Here is a 17,340-nt window from a genome sequence, read left to right on the forward strand (position 1 = left end):
CAATGGCAAGATCAAGCCTTTATTGATACGGGATAGAGACCAACCAGAAAACCGGAGGTGAAGACCCTTTCCCACTACCACGCCCTGAGCCACCCTGCCTCCCAAATTACCCACACATTCATTAAGACAGGAGGATCTATTCAGTCCTTCTGACATGCCTAGCAGCACGTCTAACAGCATGATCAGAGGCTGTGACAGCTGATTTTGATTCTCCACAGGAACAATCCTGGCATTAAAGGTTTAACTTCATGCTGCATTCAGAAACCACACCAATCAGTGAAACCACACCAAAGCACATTTGAGACAATTTTACTTCTGATGCCAGAGTGCAGGCTCTCTTTACAGGAAATATTTTTTTAAAAAATGACTTGTTTACTCTTGCTATTTTTTAACCATTTCATTTAAAAAAAAACAGGTTACTCCTGAAAGCCATTATTGGTAATAAATTTATAAGCCAGCATACATTTTTCCTTGTAATCATTCCTTTAAACAAGGCAAACGTACCTGTCTCTGTCCTGAGCAATCTCATGAACAGCTGACAGGGAATTAAGTAGTTAAATAATAATTAGAAGCTTGGTTCCAAGTATTTCAACAGTGACTTCCTCATGCCCCAAAGATATTAAGTCAAGGTCCCCAGTAGCTGTGCGGTTTTGTGTAATTTCCTTGTGGTATTTAAGTCCCACAAGTAAGTGGAAGTCAGTCTTTCTTATAAAGTATAGGAGTTGGTAGGTCTTGAAGGACATGCTGGAAATCCAACTCATGCCTTACAAAAGAGGCTTTGAAGAGTATACTTTGCCTTTAAAAAAAATCTAGTAAATTTCACTGCGCCAATCCTCAGCTGTTGTCTCTTGCCCATTGTTCACAAACCACAAGAATGACCAGCACATTGACCACCATGTAGCTAAAATGGAATAACATTTCATTTGTGTATTGTACAATTGTTCAGATAAAGGGACCTGAGTAATCCTTAGGGGCAGCCTTGCCATGCAAAGAGAAGAGCTCTTGTTTATTACTATTATACTACAGAACCATGGACACCCTCTCTTCAAAGCAATCAGTGCTGACAGCAGGATGTGGTAGTAGTTGTAATTTTTTTTTTTTTTTTTTTTACAATTTATAAATTAGTAACTTAGCTTTTGTAATTCTAAATAAATAAATAAATACATTAAAAAAAGGAACAGTAAGACATGCAAGAGATTATAACAGAACAATTAAAAGTGACTAAAGCAAAACACAGGAAATGCAGGCAAAACGCCTAGATTCATTTTGGTTTGCAACAGATGCATTTTGGAAGCATTATTTATAAAGGTATGTCAAATACCAAAAAAGGCACCACAGTATCTACAGAGCCAAATTCTTAAGAGTTTCTGTGGGACGCGAAGACAGAAGGTAGCAGCCCTGATTGAGAGTGTATGGTTGATCTTTCTCTCCTATCTCTTCCCTCCCCCTGATTTTAAACCTGTCCCACTGGAAATCTGATCTTTCCATTTTCTGTTTTACTGTCTCCACTGGGGGAAAAAAGAAATGGGAGATAAAAAAGAAATTTAAAAGAACATTGGCAAGGTCAACATTATTCTGCAAATGGAACATCTCAAATGATACTAAAAGAACTCTGGAATTGCTTAATTAGGAACAATACGCACACACACGCACACACCTTCTTTTCTGACCTTAGTTGAATTTTTAAATACCATACTACAGTATTAACCTCAATTTAAACCAGCAGACGTCTAGAACCAAACAACACTAGGAACCACCAAAGAGTACCGGATGTAATAAAAGCATCAGAAATCTGAGCCAGCTACTGAAGAGATCATTACATCTGTTAGCTCTCAACTCTTAAAAAACCCCAAACAAAACCATGATGCCAGAACTTACTGGGTTTGCCAACTTGTTGCTTTAAGGTGAGTGGGAGGTAGGGGATATTGGAATCTATTTGCATGCCTCTACACCTTATCTGCAGAGGAATAATTAAACAAATGAACAGGGAGGAGGAAAAAGAAAAGAAAAAATTTAAAACTTGTGTTTACTAGTATTCAGTACATGAGATTCCTAAATAACTTGTCCTCCTAGTTAACCTTGTCCTGGAATATATACAGATTATTTGTTGCAGCCACTGCAATGATATTTTCTGAAGGATGCCAAGCTGTATGCAAGATCTTTTTGCTGAAGTCCAGACTGTCCACACTAATTTCGTCTTTCCTCCGTTTGCCCCCAACGCATACTTTGCGGGGCTTGAGTATGGCCCGGGGTTTGCTGTTTTCCCTAGAGGCCTCCAGGGTTACATCACGCTTGGTGTTGCGGTCAAACATTCTAAAGAAATTGTTGTAGGAGCCGGTCATTATGACACTGTGAAGCAAGTGAAAAGAACATATGAGAGTTAATCAGACCAACAAGTTTATCCAACCAAAGAGCTTTGGACATATTTGAATAATCCCATACATCTCCTCAAGTCTTTTCTTAGAATTTATTCAAGGAGAATTCCCAGGGATGCCAGTGAGTTTTTCTAGACAAGAGACTGAATAAGGATATCATAGTTTGACATGTGTTTTTTCTGACCTGTATTCTGAGTTTCACCCATCATCAAAGGCAAAACAAACCAACATTTTAAACTATTGACTGGGCAAGGAGGCATTGTTTGGAACCAACGAAGGCTGGGTTTATGTTTTGAGGATGCTGAATCTGCACAAGATTCTGGCCCACAACTGCAAAAATCTTACACAATTTCTGTCACCAAGAATTTCAGCAATTTACGGCTAAACTGTATTGTCATCTCGAGCCAAAACTTCCACATGAACTACTGGTCTCCTGAGATTTCAACCACATCCAAACCAGAACCAGAATTTTTGGATGATGTTGTACCAAAACTTCAGGCATAGTTTCAGCTACAAAGACTTGCATCTGAGAGCACCTCTCCACCCCTCAATAACAGCTGTAATTTGGAGGAGTTTGAACATGAGGTTCTGGGTTAGGCCAATTGCTGTTTTTAGCCATATATTTGTGAAAAGAACTCCAAACCATGTACCAAGCATTTGTAACCCCCAAAGAGGTCCGTGAAAGGACTACAAAGCAGAAGAGAGAAAAGAGCCAATAATGTTATGTACAATGCTGGTTGTGAGTCCGCAGTTAAGTTTGCATTATGTTTTGCACTTAACAGAGGAATTCAACCTCTCTGCTGTGTAAGAAAAATAAATCATATCCTCCTGAACTGACAGCACCTTTTGAGGGCAGAATGAATAATACAGTGTGTGGTTTGGGGAACCATCAGAGAAAAATCCCCTCTTATAATTCATGATGATGCATCTCACCTGTCAGACCCATTCCACACACATTCAAATTTATCGAAGATGCAGTCGTTCTCATAGAGTGAGCACAGTTTGCTTCGGAGATAATCATGTACCTAATAGCAAAGACATAAGGTGGCGGAATGAGAACAAGATCATGCTTTGTGGAGGTTCTGCTAGAGCCTGAAGTCCAAAACTCAACCAAAAGCATAGCCAGCTTGTCGATTCTGCACCTTTAGCATGTACTTGCTGCTTGTTAGTTCTGCATTTTTCCAATATAGTCCTGTGCCTTACAAATGTGAGGTTAATTCCTGCAGTGGTACTTCCTAATACATCCTCAAACAAAGGCACTGAAGGGACTATTGTCTGTTCCCTGTGTTTGCTAAATGGAGCTGGACAGAGTATTTCAGTGTGTTCAGTTGTATAGGCGCTTTCAATGATTTTAGATTCTAGCCCCTGAAAAATGCATGTTACAGTTTGAAAGTTGACGCCAGTCCCCAATGGAGTGAAGTGCAGTGACAGATGTGTGTTAAGGGAACCAGCTATGCTATGGCGGAGGGTGGTGCAAGCCTGCATTAAGGAAGGTTATCTGGACTCTACTGGGGCACTTTGCCTAATACTTATCTAAAATATGCCTGAGAATCAATCCTTCACCTTCATCAAACTAGACCTTCAACAATCCACCCAAAAACATAAAAGGAAAAAAAAATCAAAAAGGCTATAATGTATCAAATCACTCAAGCTCATATTTCTCAGCTATGTTCCCACTGACATCACAGGCAAAATTCATTGGGAGCAGGGGGAGGTTTGTCTGTTCTATGTTTTTACCCTCCCCTTTACTATCACAAACTTGTGCACCCATCACAGAAAGGTGAAATCTGATGCTTTGCCACGTGTTCCAAATCCCTACAACTGTTCGTATTTAGTTTTCAAATGTCTCTTATCCCATCAGCCTTAAAAATTAAGTACCTGGTATGTTTCAATAGGCCTGTTCTCCATGTTCAGGTCCCACACTTTCACGGTGAGATAGTCCCTGGTCATGATATACCTTCCACTGTGACTGAATTTAACATCAGAAATTGAGGAGATGATCTCAGAAAAAAACGATCTGTTACTTGGGTCTTCAGGCTCTTCAAAAACTGCAGAACAAAAGAAAAACAGCAACACAAAACATGCTGTAAGTTGAATAAAGAAGATTTCATACAGCAATGGTACACTGGGGCCCCAATTCTGGAAAGCACGTTAAGTATGTGACTGGCTTATATGCTTTCTTGAATCAGGGACTGGGCTAGGATATAATGTGTCTACTTTGACAATATTTATAGCAAATGAGTGACTGTACCAGTATAGAAAGTATTGTAACAAAAGGATAGGTACATAGCAATTCTACATGAGATCTGAGGACCATCTAACCCAGTAATCTGTTTTGGACAGTGGCCAGCACCTGGTGCTTCAGAGGAAGATGCAGGAAATCCCATAACAGACATTTATGAAATAACCAGCTCCAGAATACATTTCTTCTAAATGATACTAGTATCAGAATGTACAACATTAAAATATTGAGAGTTTTAAACTATAGAGGACAATCTCCCTATTTGCATTTCACCGTTCCTGTGCAAGGCACCCTACAATGCTGTTCAGAGTTATTATAATATAAATCATGCACTCTCAACTATTAATTTCCTAAATTAAAATGCAGCATTACAAAATGAGGCATCGCTTTGACTGCACAGCTGGAATGAATCCAGAGGTCGAGAACACCAAATTTGCTGGGCCAAAACTGGTTCTGCTATGAGCAGATGCAAATTGTTTGGAGTCAATGGAACTGGTCTAGATTTGACATAAAGTAGACAAAATGATCATACCTGAAGCATTTTTACTATGCATAGTTGAAGCTACCTCACCATCAATAAGTGCCCTGAGCGAGAAGGACCATAGGAGATCAATATATCAAAAAAAGTAACACTGGCCCAAAAATGTTAAGTCGTGCACACCATTCCTGTTCACTGAAAATGAATGTGAGGAGCAACTGGAAGTAGATGCAAAGATGTCGTAGCTATTACAAACATACAGATTAATCCTGATACTCTCTGAATACATCACAGTTTGAACACCTTATAAAGAAAGGAGACAAATGAATTTCAGCAATTTAGGTCCCATTTATAAAATTAAAGTTTTGAATGCTATCCGCTGGACATGGTTTCTCTCAAAACCACATGACAAATTAATCAATCACATGGGGTATGTCTACACTACCCTGCTAGTTCGAACTAGCGGGGTAATGTAGGCATACCGCAATTGCAAATGAAGCCCGGGATTTGAATTTCCCGGGCTTCATTTGCATAAGCGGGGCGCCGCCATTTTTAAATCCCCGCTCGTTCGAACCCCGTGCCGCACGGCTACACGCGGCACGAACTACCGTTACTCCTCGTGGAATGAGGAGTAACGGTAGTTCGAACTAGGAAGCCAAGTCCGAACTACCTAGTTCGTGCCGCGTGTAGCCGCGCGGCACGGGGTTTGAACGAGCGGGGATTTAAAAATGGCGGCGCCCTGCTTATGCAAATGAAGCCCGGGAAATTCAAATCCCGGGCTTCATTTGCAATTGCGGTATGCCTACATTACCCCACTAGTTCGAACTAGCGGGGTAGTGTAGACATACCCATACAGAGCCTTGTTGGGGGCATCAACAGAAAAGCTGAGGACTGCGTGGGTTATCTGGTCTGGTCCTTCCATCTCTACAGGTGGTCCCTACAGGTTAGGGTTGAGACAGGGTGACACGGTGGAAGTTTGTATTGCTTCTGCCTGGGCTACCCTTGTGCTGTGATTGAAGAGAAGTTTCCAGCCTGGTCCTTTTTTTAGCACTGAAATTCTTTTTATAAAATCCCCTTCACTGCTGTTCCATTGCTAATCGGGTTAAAGTTCAGACCCACCACTTGAAAATCAATGGCTTAGCCTGTCAGTTTCACAAACCACAAAAAAGTGCTGCCAGGGCTTCACTGTCAGAACACCATACTGAATGCAAACATTTGTTCAATGTTGTTAGCCCCTATCTGAGTGCTGGGCTGCAAACTCCTGAATTCTGGATTAGGATGGGGAGGGGGAGAAATCACCTGAAATGCCAGGATAAATGAACTCTCTACAAATCAGAAATGGCATAGATCACAGCAGGATCCAAGCTGGGCTCCTTTAATCGCTACCAGGAATTCTGCTGACCCGCAAGTTTTAATAAATAAATAAATAAATAAAAAACCAATACCCCAATGACAACAGAAAATAAAAGATCTGAGCTGGTCTGCTGAGAGCATCTAAATTTCATGGCATGTCTTCAGTGTAATAATTACGTGTTTGCTTGCACCAGGTGGGCTGACTCTGTAAGGCTTTTTTTATGGGTTAATGACTGCATCATTTTCATTGAGCGTGCACGTACATATATGAGCGTGTGTCAAGGCTGGAGGTGTTAAGTCTACAGCACACGAGAAGGAGGAATTATTGCTGATGCTGTAGAACCAAGAAATGTCAAAAACGGCAAACAGCAACAACAAAAAAGGCCCAGAGTTTCTGAAGAATACTATGAATGAATGGGAAATACCAGCATGAACAAGATGATGGGTGGTGTTAAAAAATAACAAGGCAAATTTTTGATATATTTAACCAGGAGCTGAATATTCCTCAGGTTACTATACTGGGACTCAAATTCCCTTCTCAGCTGAACATCCAGATCTACCCCATTGCTTTTCACCATGCTCTTTTTGTACAGGTTATTTTGTTGTCACTACATTTGCATTTTTTACTGTTCATCTTTTACCCCAATCTTCAACAGCCAAGTACATGCTGTGCTGACTTTACCTATGTGAGTGTGGTTATCCTCATTCCAGAGGTATGAAGTAAGTCATATGAAAAACTACAGCCAGGGAGAAAGCGCTCTTGAGAACATAGAATCATAGAATAATAGGACTGGAAGGGACCTCAAGAGGTCATCGAGTCCAGCCCCCCGCCCTCAAGGCAGGACCAAGCGCTGTCTACACCATCCCTGACAGATGTCTATCTAACCTGTTCTTAAATATCTCCAGTCCAAGGAAGTGACCAGGCATCCACTTCTCCTGAATTCCCTGATGATGGCGCCATAAAATGGGTTCCTCAAAAGTGGAGGGGGAGCATTACTTTGATAGATGTCTCCACTGACTTCTATAGGGCAGATCCATGCTGAAGAACAAAGGAAATTTGCATGTGGGGAAAAGGAAGTGTCCAGTGTTAGGGCTTTAAAGGATTCAAACTGCATAGGTCAAATTACTTTACATGAAGGTGGTCCCTTACGACAGCACTGTTCAGGCTCTGCCACTTCTCATACAGGCTAGAAAACCAGCACTGCAAAATGCAGAAAAAGATATAGAGACAGGCCTGAATGAAAATCAAAACACCCCTGAACTCTGGACCTTCGCTGAAATTCAGCCCATCGCAAGTATGATCCTTTTTCAAGAGCTTCAAAGGACTGAGGTTTACTCCTCAATAAATAAGACCAACACCAAGAGAGCTGTTAGGCTCTTTTCGCCATGTACATTTCAATCACAGTAAATTACCAATGCTGACTGGGAAACTGGACAAGTAGAAGACTGAGTTTACCACCAGAGACCATATGAGGCTTTGCTGCTCAGCACAGCCTCACAGTTTCTGACTTCATGCTGCCACAACTGCTTCGTTGGTGAGTCCATCGGCAACTACCAATTCAAACCTGTCCCAGCGTATCTGGCACAATGCACAGAGGTGACAAGGAGTCCCATTGGAGACAACTGATTTCCATTCAGGTAAAAGGTTTCATCACAGCAAGTAAAGACAGAGGAGAGACAAGGTCAGGAACTGCTAAACATTTCCTGTGCTGTGAAAAGAGGCCAGGATCAGGCAAGAAGCTGTTACTTTAAACAGACAGAGCAGAGGCAGGGAGGGGGAAGGACTGGAACACACAGGTACAGTGAACACTGGGATGGCAACAAAGTGCATAATGTTCCATGATTATTTAGGGGCAGGTTAGTTAGAAGGGCATCAGCGAAATGGAAGGAAGCGTGAAGACCACAGGGCAGGGAAAAGGCAGGAGGGGCAGGTGTAGAGTGAAAAGATTGAGGAAGGGAGAGGGTTGGTTTGACACAAAGAGCCCATCAGGTCAGAGCACAGAAAGTCCAGTCAAAATGGTTTTTCCTGCACTGGAGTTTCTTCACAATGAGCTAGTTAATTGTTTCCTTGAGGCCTTGTTGGCCTAGTATTCTGTGCAATGGGAGCTTATTCTATATTACGTGGAAGGACCGGGAAAGGAGGCAGGAAAGAAATATTGACTGCTCACAGCATAATTCCAAAACAGCTAAGGGACCTCAATTCATGTTACAATCCATGGAAAATGATGGACTTGGGGCTGGATTTTAAAGTTATATAGGCACCTAATGATGCAGGTAGGTGCATCATGGGATTTTCAAAAGCACCAGGGTGCCTAACGCCTATCAGTTTACATGCCTCAACACTCCCATAACTGCCAGCTGAGGAGAGCTGTTTAAGCCTGTTCAGTGATCAGCTCCCAGCTCAATTCTCATGTGGGCTGCAACCAATGACACTGCCCATGGAAAGCCTCATCTAAACAGGAAATCCTGTTGGATGATTCCCTCCTTGGGGAAAATGATGGGGTGAGCGTCTCTCCACGGCAAAACCGTCAGATGCTGCTCTTTCTGGGAGTGCGCGGCCTCTCCTTAGGGAAACTGCAGCCTTGCGTCTCTCCAAAGGAAAATTGCCACCTGCTTTGTTCTCTAAGAAAATTGCCAGTTTGGTCCCTTTATTGTAGGAATGTCAATCATGGCTCTATATGGGGAAAATATCAACTGTCTCTGTGGGGTAGAAATGTCAGAGTAGGAGAGAGATTTAAACATTTCCATGCAATTCCCATCCCTTGAATACACCTCACACAAGTCTGAGGCTGCACAAGCATCTTCCCCTTTGTTTTCACTGTGGCTTTCCAACTTGGCATCCAGATTTCACAGTGTTTCAGATTCATTATGATGCTACAGATCAGCTTCTGTAACACCATCAGCACTGCATAAGGCAGGCTTAGGCAAAATATGGCCCGCAGGCTGCATCTGACCCGCCAAGCCACTGGCTCCGACTCGCAAACATAGTGGGGACCCTCAGGCAGGCTTCCTGCCTGTCCCTCATATGCCACTGAGAATAGCGGCTTCTGCACAGGGCTCTGTTTGAACAGCTGACAGCCCCAGGGGAGGGGAGAAAGGCTTCAAGCCCTTCCCCCATCATCAGCATAATCCCATTGGCCAGTTAATGGTCAATAGGAGCTGCCTGTTAACAGGAAGCTTGCAAACATGCTGCCCTCCCCCCCTTTGGCTTGCAGCTATTCACAGATCACATGGCCCCTGCAGCCAGTGTGGGGACTGCTTGGGAAGCTAAGTCTCCTGGTCAGAGCCTGTCTCTGGCCCCCCATCTCTCACATAACTCACATAACCCTCTGACCCCAAATCCCCTCTCAGATTCTGCACCCTAAAGCCCTGCCTGAGGTTACAACCTCCTCCTGTCCTAGGTCACAACACAAACCCTCTGCCCACTTCCTGCACCCCTACCACACATAACCCAAACCCTCTTTCCCCCCCTGCACCCATATCTCCTGCCCTAGGTCATAACCCAAACCCCTGCACCCTAGTTCACTGCACCCCAGGTCAAAACTGCCTCCTTCACCCAACCTCCATCCCAGATCCCACACCTCCTCTATTAATATCATGGAAGAGTGCAGCCCTTGATCACTTTCCAAATTCTTGGAGTGCTCCCCCCCCCCCCATCAAAAATTATTGCCCACTCCTGGCACAATGTGTATGAACTACCCACGAAGCATACGCCAGTAAACGAGAGGCTGACTGGAAAGGAAATACAGACAAAGCACATAACTGCTCTATGACGTTTGGGTAATGTCTCATAGGCCAGATAGACTCCAATGTGAGTTATTCAGTTTCCTTTGCACCTCCTCCCCACTCATTCACATAGAAATAGGGACCTAGTGCCCCCAGTAGCTCCCTAGTGATCCAGGTGGTACTTATGGGCCTATCTTCCAACCCCCTTCTGACTCTTGGCAGAACAGACTCTGAAGTTTCTCGCTCATGCCCAAGGATCTTTCATCCTGCTAAATGGCAAAACTTCCCTAGGCAAGGAGTTCTTCGAGTAAAGGGAATATAGTTCATTTTACCAGTCTGAGCTACCCATACAACAGCCCCCAAAGGAGCGTATGAAGAGGTTACTTACCTCGTAACTGTAGTTCTTCGAGATGTGTTGCTCATGTCCATTCTGATTAGGTGTACGCGCGCCGCGTGCACGGATTCCGGAGCTTTTTTCCCTTAGCAGTATCCATAGGGCCAGCAGGGAGCCCCCTGGAGTGGCGCCGGTATACCGGTGCATATATACCCCTGCTGGCCCTCCCACCCCCTCAGTTCCTTCTTGACGGCTCCTTCCGACACGGGGAGGTGGGTGGGATGCAGAATGGACATGAGCAACACATCTCGAAGAACTACAGTTACGAGGTAAGTAACCTCTTCTTCTTCCCGGCACAGGGGAGAGGAACGCGCCCCACCCTGCTTGTTGATATAGAACATGGCCGTAGTGTTGTCTGTCAGCACCGCCACCGCTCTGTTCTGTAAGTGGGGAAGGAATGCCCTGCAGGCCAACCTGACCGCCCGCAGCTCCTTGATATTTATATGGAGGTGAGCCTCCTCTGTTGGCCATGTACCTTGCGTCCTGAGGTTGCCCAGGTGAGCGCCCCATCCCTCGTCCAAAGCGTCCGTGACCAGCTGCACTGACGGGGACGGCTTGGTGAATCGGACCCCCGCACACACCGTGCCCTCGTCCTTCCACCAGTCCAGCAAACGAAGAATGTCCTGAGGGATAGTCACTACCGCGTCTAGCGGCGACCTCAAGGGGTTGTGCTCTACCTTGAGCCACCCCTGCAATGGGCGCATGCGCAGCCTGGCGTGTTGGACCACGTAAGTGCCCGCCGCCATGTGGCCTAGGAGCCTCATGCAGGTCCTCGCCGTCGTAGTCGGGAACTCCTGCAGCCCCACTACCAGAGAGCGAATGGTCATAAATCTGTCTCCCGGTAGGGACGCCTTGCCCAAAGGCGCGTCCAGATGGGCCCCCACAAAGTCTATGACTTGCGTGGGCTCTAGCAGTGATTTGGCCTCATTTATGAGGAGGCCGAGACCCTCGAACAAAACCCTGGCCCTTGAGACATGATCCAACACGTGTTCTTGAGACTTGCCCCTTATGAGACAGTCGTCTAGGTATGGGAACACTTGGACCCTGTGCCGCTGCAGAAACGCGGCTACCACCGTCATACATTTGGTAAAGACTCTCGGGGCTGTACACAGTCCAAAAGGGAGGACCGTAAACTGGAAGTGGTCCTGTCCCACCGTGAACCGTAGGAATTTTCTGTGACTTGGAAAAATTGAAATGTGGAAGTACGCATCCTTTAAATCGAGAGCAGCATACCAGTCCCCCTTTCTGAGCGATGGGATGATGCAGGCTAGCGTCACCATCCTGAACTTTGTCTTCCTTATAAAGGTGTTCAGGTTTCAGAGGTCTAGTATGGGATGCATGCCCCCTTTCGCCTTGGGTACTAGGAAGTAGCGGGAGTAGAAACCCTTTCCCCTTATGTCTGGGGGCACTCTTTCTATGGCCCCTAGCGTCAACAGGTTGGACACCTCCTGCCGAAGGAGTGTCTCGTGAGAGGGGTCCTTAAAAGGGAAGGGGATCGGGGGTGGGAGGCAGAGTAGGAAAGGAAGGGGATAGTATATCCCTGCTTCACCAGGTCTAGGACCCAACGGTCCGACGTGATCTTTAACCATTCCTGGTAAAAGAGGGAAAGACGGTCCCCAAAGGGTGGACAGATAGGCGCTACTGGTACTCTGCTCTCTGGCGTACCTTCAAAATGAGGGCTTAGTTTGGTGACCGGGTGACGGACCTGAGTCTCTCTCGGAGTCTGACCGAGGGCCCCTACGCCTGCCTCTGAAGAGGTCAGGGCGGCAATTGTTGCGGCCTCTCCTGCGACCCCTATCATTGTTTTGCCCCCTTCTAGGGTAGGGTCTAGTCTGGAAAGAGCACCTCTGAGGCGCTGGGGTATGTATCCCTAGCGACTTCAGGGTCGCTCTTGAGTCCTTCAAGCTATGCAGCTTGGAATCAGTCTGCTCTGAGAACAAGGCCGGCCCCTCAAAGGGCAGGTCCTGAATGGTGGTCTGCACCTCGGGTGGGATGCCAGACACCTGCAGCCAGGCACTATGCCTCATAACAACCCCTGTGGCCATAGTGCGGGCTGCCGAATCAGCTGCGTCCAAAGCCGCCTGGAGAGAGGTACGCGCCACTGCTTGTCCCTCTTCCGTCAGGGCCCCGAATTCCTGGCGGGATTCGGGAGGAAGCTGGCTGGCAAATTTCTGCATAGACGCCCATGTGTTAAAAGCATAACGCCCCAGCATCAGTTGCTGGTTAGCTATATGCAGCTGGAGGCCCCCCGTGGCGTAGGCCTTCCGGCCAAGTAGGTCCAATCTCCTAGGCTCCTTCGCCTTCGGAGTAGGACCTGGAGGCCCTTGGCGCTCCTTCTGCCCAGTGGCATGAACCACTATGGATCCCGGAGCCGGGTGGGTAAAAAGATGCTCGTGCCCCTCCTGGGGTACATAGTACCTTCTCTCGACCCCCTTCTGGGTCGGTGCAATAGAAGCCGGCGTCTGCCACAGAGTTTTAGACTGCTTGTCCACCGTTTTATTCAGTGGGAGCGCCACTCGACCAGGGCCCGCTGCCGCTATGATGTCCACCATAGGATCTAGGTCCTCGTGAACCTCCTCGTGCTGGACCGCAAGATTGACCGCCAGCCTTTGGAGCAGCTCCTGGTGCGCCCTGGAGTCCATCGAAGGGGGATGGGACACGGGGTCGGCCAGGGCCTCGTCTAGTGAAGACGATGAGAACTCCCTTGAGGGAATTGCCACTTCCTCAGCTATCTGTGCCCCTGGTTCCCCCTGGGCAGAGATGTCCACATAGGTTGAGCCCGGCTGGGACATAGCCCCCTGCCCCTGACCAATAACCGGGGGACTTGGCATCGCCACCATAGACGAGCTGTCTCCAGGCGGGGGGGCTGTCAAGGGGGTGGCAGACGGGGTGCTACTCCTTCGGGACAACCTCGCTGCCGGCCCCGTAGGGGGAGGCCCCTGGGCCTGGTGGTATGCACAGGGCATCCAGAAAGCCCACTGGGGTTGCCCCTGCCACTGCTGCTGGTCCACCGGCTCCCGGTGAGATGATCTGACCAATGAGCGGGACCTACGACGGGGCCGTGACCTATATGAAGACCTGGCCGATGCCACCGACTCGGCCTCCGACTCCGAAGAGTACTCTGATGCTGACCAGGGAGGGGCCGATGAAGCCTGCACCCTTCGCTGGGCTGCCATGGCCGATGGCTTGCCCCTGTGCACCGCACGCGGTGCTGGTGGGGGCATGAGTGGAGGTCCTTGCTGCGGCGGTACCGCACCCAGCTGCATCTGATAGGCCTGTACATAACCCTCCGGTGCCGTCATGTGCAGCGGCGCCGCGCCCTGCTGCTGCGCTCCCAAGGTGTAAGCAGGGATTGGTGCCGGGAGACGCATCAGCGTCGGTGCCGTGCGGGACGCCTGCTGTGGCACCGCAGATGGCGCATAGTACGGTGCGGGGCCCTGCACCGCCCAGGGGGCCGTCTGCGGCACTGGACCCTGCACTGGTGCCGGTGCCGTCAGCGCCGCAAGTGCACTCGCTCCCGGTGCCGCTGCTGTCGGGAAGGGGCCCGGGGTCGGTGCCGGCGTTCGTCCCGGCTTCGGTGCCGGTGCCGTCAGCGCCGCAAGCGCACTCGCTCCCGGTGCCGCTGCCGTCGGGAAGGGGCCCGGGGTCGGTGCCGGCGTTCGTCCCGGCTTCGGTGCCGGTGTTCTTCCCGGCACCAGGAAAAACTGCTGCTGGGCTGAGGCCTGCCCTTTGCCCAGAGGGTCCCATGACCCGGCCATAGCCTGCTGGGGGGCACTTAAGGCTGGTGCCGGCGCGGTCCGCTCCTGCGGCACCAGGCCCTCCCCTTCATCCACAGCCATGTGAATGAGGTCCCGGGCCGCCTCAAAAGTTTCTGGGGTGGAGGGCCGACGGACCTCTCCTAGCCCCACGGGCTGCCCCGGGATCTTGCCCCTGTCCAGGCTGCGCCTCTTTTTGGAGGACTTAGAAGAAAGGTGCCCCTCCTTAGGGCGCACCTTCTGGGCACTCCTCTCTGCCGAGCGTCCCCTCGAGCTCTTGGAGGCCCTCGGCACCGGGGACTGCGATCTGTGCCTCAGTGCCTTGTTGTCCGACGGGGGTGCCGCCGACGGTGCGCTGCGGGCAGAGTGAGGCCGCTCCTCGCTCTGAGGCTGCAGTGCCGACTCCATTAGCAGGAGTTTCAGCCGGGAGTCCCTCTCCTTCTTAGTCCTGGGCTTAAAGCTCTTACAGATAGAGCAGCTTTCAGCTCGATGGGCCTCACCCAGACACTTTAGGCAGTCGGAGTGGGGATCTCCGCAGGGCATAGGTTTGGAGCAGGAAGCACAGGGTTTAAAGCCCTCGGGCCCTGGCATGTCCTCCCCTCACAGGAGGGTTCCACTGCTCCCCTATCTAACTAAATATTTACAACACTTAACAACTACTTAACTAGATAAAAACTTCAACTAGAACTATAATACAACAGATAAGAAATAAGCTGCTAAGAGATAGGCTATCAGCCTGAAGCAGGCTCCAGCTACCCCGTCACGTCACGGGCGGTAAGAAGGAACTGAGGGGGTGGGAGGGCCAGCTGGGGTATATATGCACCGGTATACCGGCGCCACTCCAGGGGGCTCCCTGCTGGCCTTATGGATACTGCTAAGGGAAAAAAGCTCCGGAATCCGTGCACGCAGCGTGCATACACCTAATCAGAATGGACATGAGCAAGCACTCGAAGAAGAAGGATGAGATACTACTGCTTGTAGAAGATAAAGCATGAAGAATGGGAGGACCTTTCTTGAGAAGGAAAGAATCATGAAGAGAGGACATGGTTCAGTCTGTGAAGGCTCTAAGAGAACTAACGGTGAAAGCATAAGAGCGGATGCACACGGTGAAAAACCTGGGCAGCCCCCCAACAGAGAGCATCATCCAAAGAGTAAAATGATACAAAGCAGCCTTTGATCCCTTTGAGTTCCTGGCAGGATAAGGCAAATGCTTACAGCTCCCCATGCATCCCACCAGGTGATCATAAAAGTTCTGATCAAAGTTAATGCACTCATTCCTTGGTGCACTTGCGATACCGAGGATATTGTAACTCCCCCACCAGAAGTATTTTGACAGCTAAATATTCGTACAGTGTCTGTCTAAGGCCATTCAAAGTGGAAAAGTTAAGAAGGGAGGCAAGGTGGATTTTTCCGCCGTTTGCGGCTATGAACATTTCAGGAGAGGTGGAAATGGATGGCTACACATGCACGTGACGTGCACAGTCATGCTCTCGCCCTCATTTGAAATAAACTTCCCCCTTTCTTCCCATTGCCAATGAAGTAGGCACTCCAGTCACCAGTCGTTCTGGATGCAGCAAGCAGCTGTGTACTCCAGTGACTCAGGAAGCTCTGACTACCCTTAGCATGCACAATTTGAGCATCTGGTTCATTCTCTCCTCCATTCCCTCTTCTCTCTCTCTCCTTGTCATGTGTCAACAATTTAAAGTCATGCCAGCAGCATTCAGCAATGTGATAGCAGAAAGGACTCTGAGGCAATCACTTTGAATCCTACGTGAGTGGGCAAATCGTACAATACAGTTATTATCCACTGAGCTTTCCAAAGGGCAGCACTGAGAGAGTCCCTTGCTCAAGAGCACAGTGGGGTTTAAATGGCAGTTATGTTTAAACACAGATCTATATTCAGCTGGGTTATAAACAGCAAGGTGATCCGCAAGGCGATGGGCAAAGGTAACAGGAGAGCATGCAGGGTGTCATCCTGCGACAATGTACAGATCCCATTCAAATGAAGGGCAGGATTTAATCACGGATATTTTTAGTAAAAGTCAAGGACAAATCAGGGGCAGTAAACAAAAATTCACAACCGGTGACCTGTCCATGACTTGTGTTATGTACCCCTCACTAAAGCTTGGATGCTCTGGAGTAAGAGGGGAGACTCTGGGGGCATCATGGATCCACTGCGGGGGGGGGGGGTGCACTTCTGGTGCTCTGGGGCCTTGGGATGTCACTGGTGTGGGGGACAGCACCCTTGGACCACTGCAGGGTGTGTGTAGCTCAGGACCACCACTGGTATTGGGGGGGTCATAGCAGTAAGCATCACCTGGAACCTGCTCCCCTGATCCTCCTCCCACCTTCAGAACCTTTCGATCCCAGCTCAGAGCATCTCCTGAACCCCAAGCCCCCCATTCCCAGCCCCAGCTCAGAGTCAGCATCCCCAGCCAATGCTCTCATCCCACCTCCAGCACCTGAACTCCCCGTCCCAGTCCTGATCCCACCTCCTGCACACTGAACCCCTCTATCCAAGAGCACCATCCTGCACCCCATATCCTCAGCCACAAACCTCTGCCCACACACCAACCACTGCCCTAGCAGAGCCCCTCCCACTCTCTGAACCCCTCTCCCCCAGGCTAGAGTCCCCACCAGTATTTCAAATCTCTGACCCCGCACCCCCATTCGAGCCCTCACCCCTGAACTTCAACCCCAAAGCCCAGTTTGGTGAAGGTGAGCAACTGAATGAAGGTGGGGAGAGCAAGTGACAATTTGTATAACGGCTGTGAGATACTGTGTAATTGAATAATTGTGTAACCGCATCACAATTAGCAGTTACACGACTATTCAACAGTCCCTAGGGGTTGACCGGTGTGCTCCTGGCCCCACTCCCAGGATCCCCCTGCCACCTTGCGCTGCTGCCTCTGATACACAGGCAGCAACGTGGGGCGGCAGCAGCCCCTGTCTGCGGGGGGGCTCAAGCTCCCTGTGGAGAGTCTGCACTGGCATCCATGGAATAGGCTCTGTCCCCA

General features: G+C 48.6%; 1 protein-coding gene across 3 annotated transcripts in view; it reads right to left on the reverse strand.

Moving 5' to 3' along the window:
• Window positions 1–293: 293 nt before the first annotated feature.
• The window catches only part of PPP2R2B (protein phosphatase 2 regulatory subunit Bbeta), a 306,610-nt gene continuing 289,563 nt past the window's right edge, over window positions 294–17,340 (reverse strand). For all 3 annotated transcript variants that reach the window (XM_006128562.5, XM_006128563.3, XM_075900292.2), the window contains exons 7-9: window positions 4,254–4,423; window positions 3,309–3,400; window positions 294–2,349 (exon numbers count right to left, since the gene is read on the reverse strand). In XM_006128562.5, the coding sequence (XP_006128624.1) occupies window positions 2,070–2,349; window positions 3,309–3,400; window positions 4,254–4,423 (542 nt within the window). In that variant the 3' untranslated portion in view covers window positions 294–2,069. The remainder of the gene's footprint in view (window positions 2,350–3,308; window positions 3,401–4,253; window positions 4,424–17,340) is intronic.

Source organism: Pelodiscus sinensis, chromosome 16, assembly GCF_052426305.1.
Source record: "Pelodiscus sinensis isolate ZL-2025 chromosome 16, ASM5242630v1, whole genome shotgun sequence".
NCBI classification, from domain to species: domain Eukaryota; kingdom Metazoa; phylum Chordata; order Testudines; family Trionychidae; genus Pelodiscus; species Pelodiscus sinensis.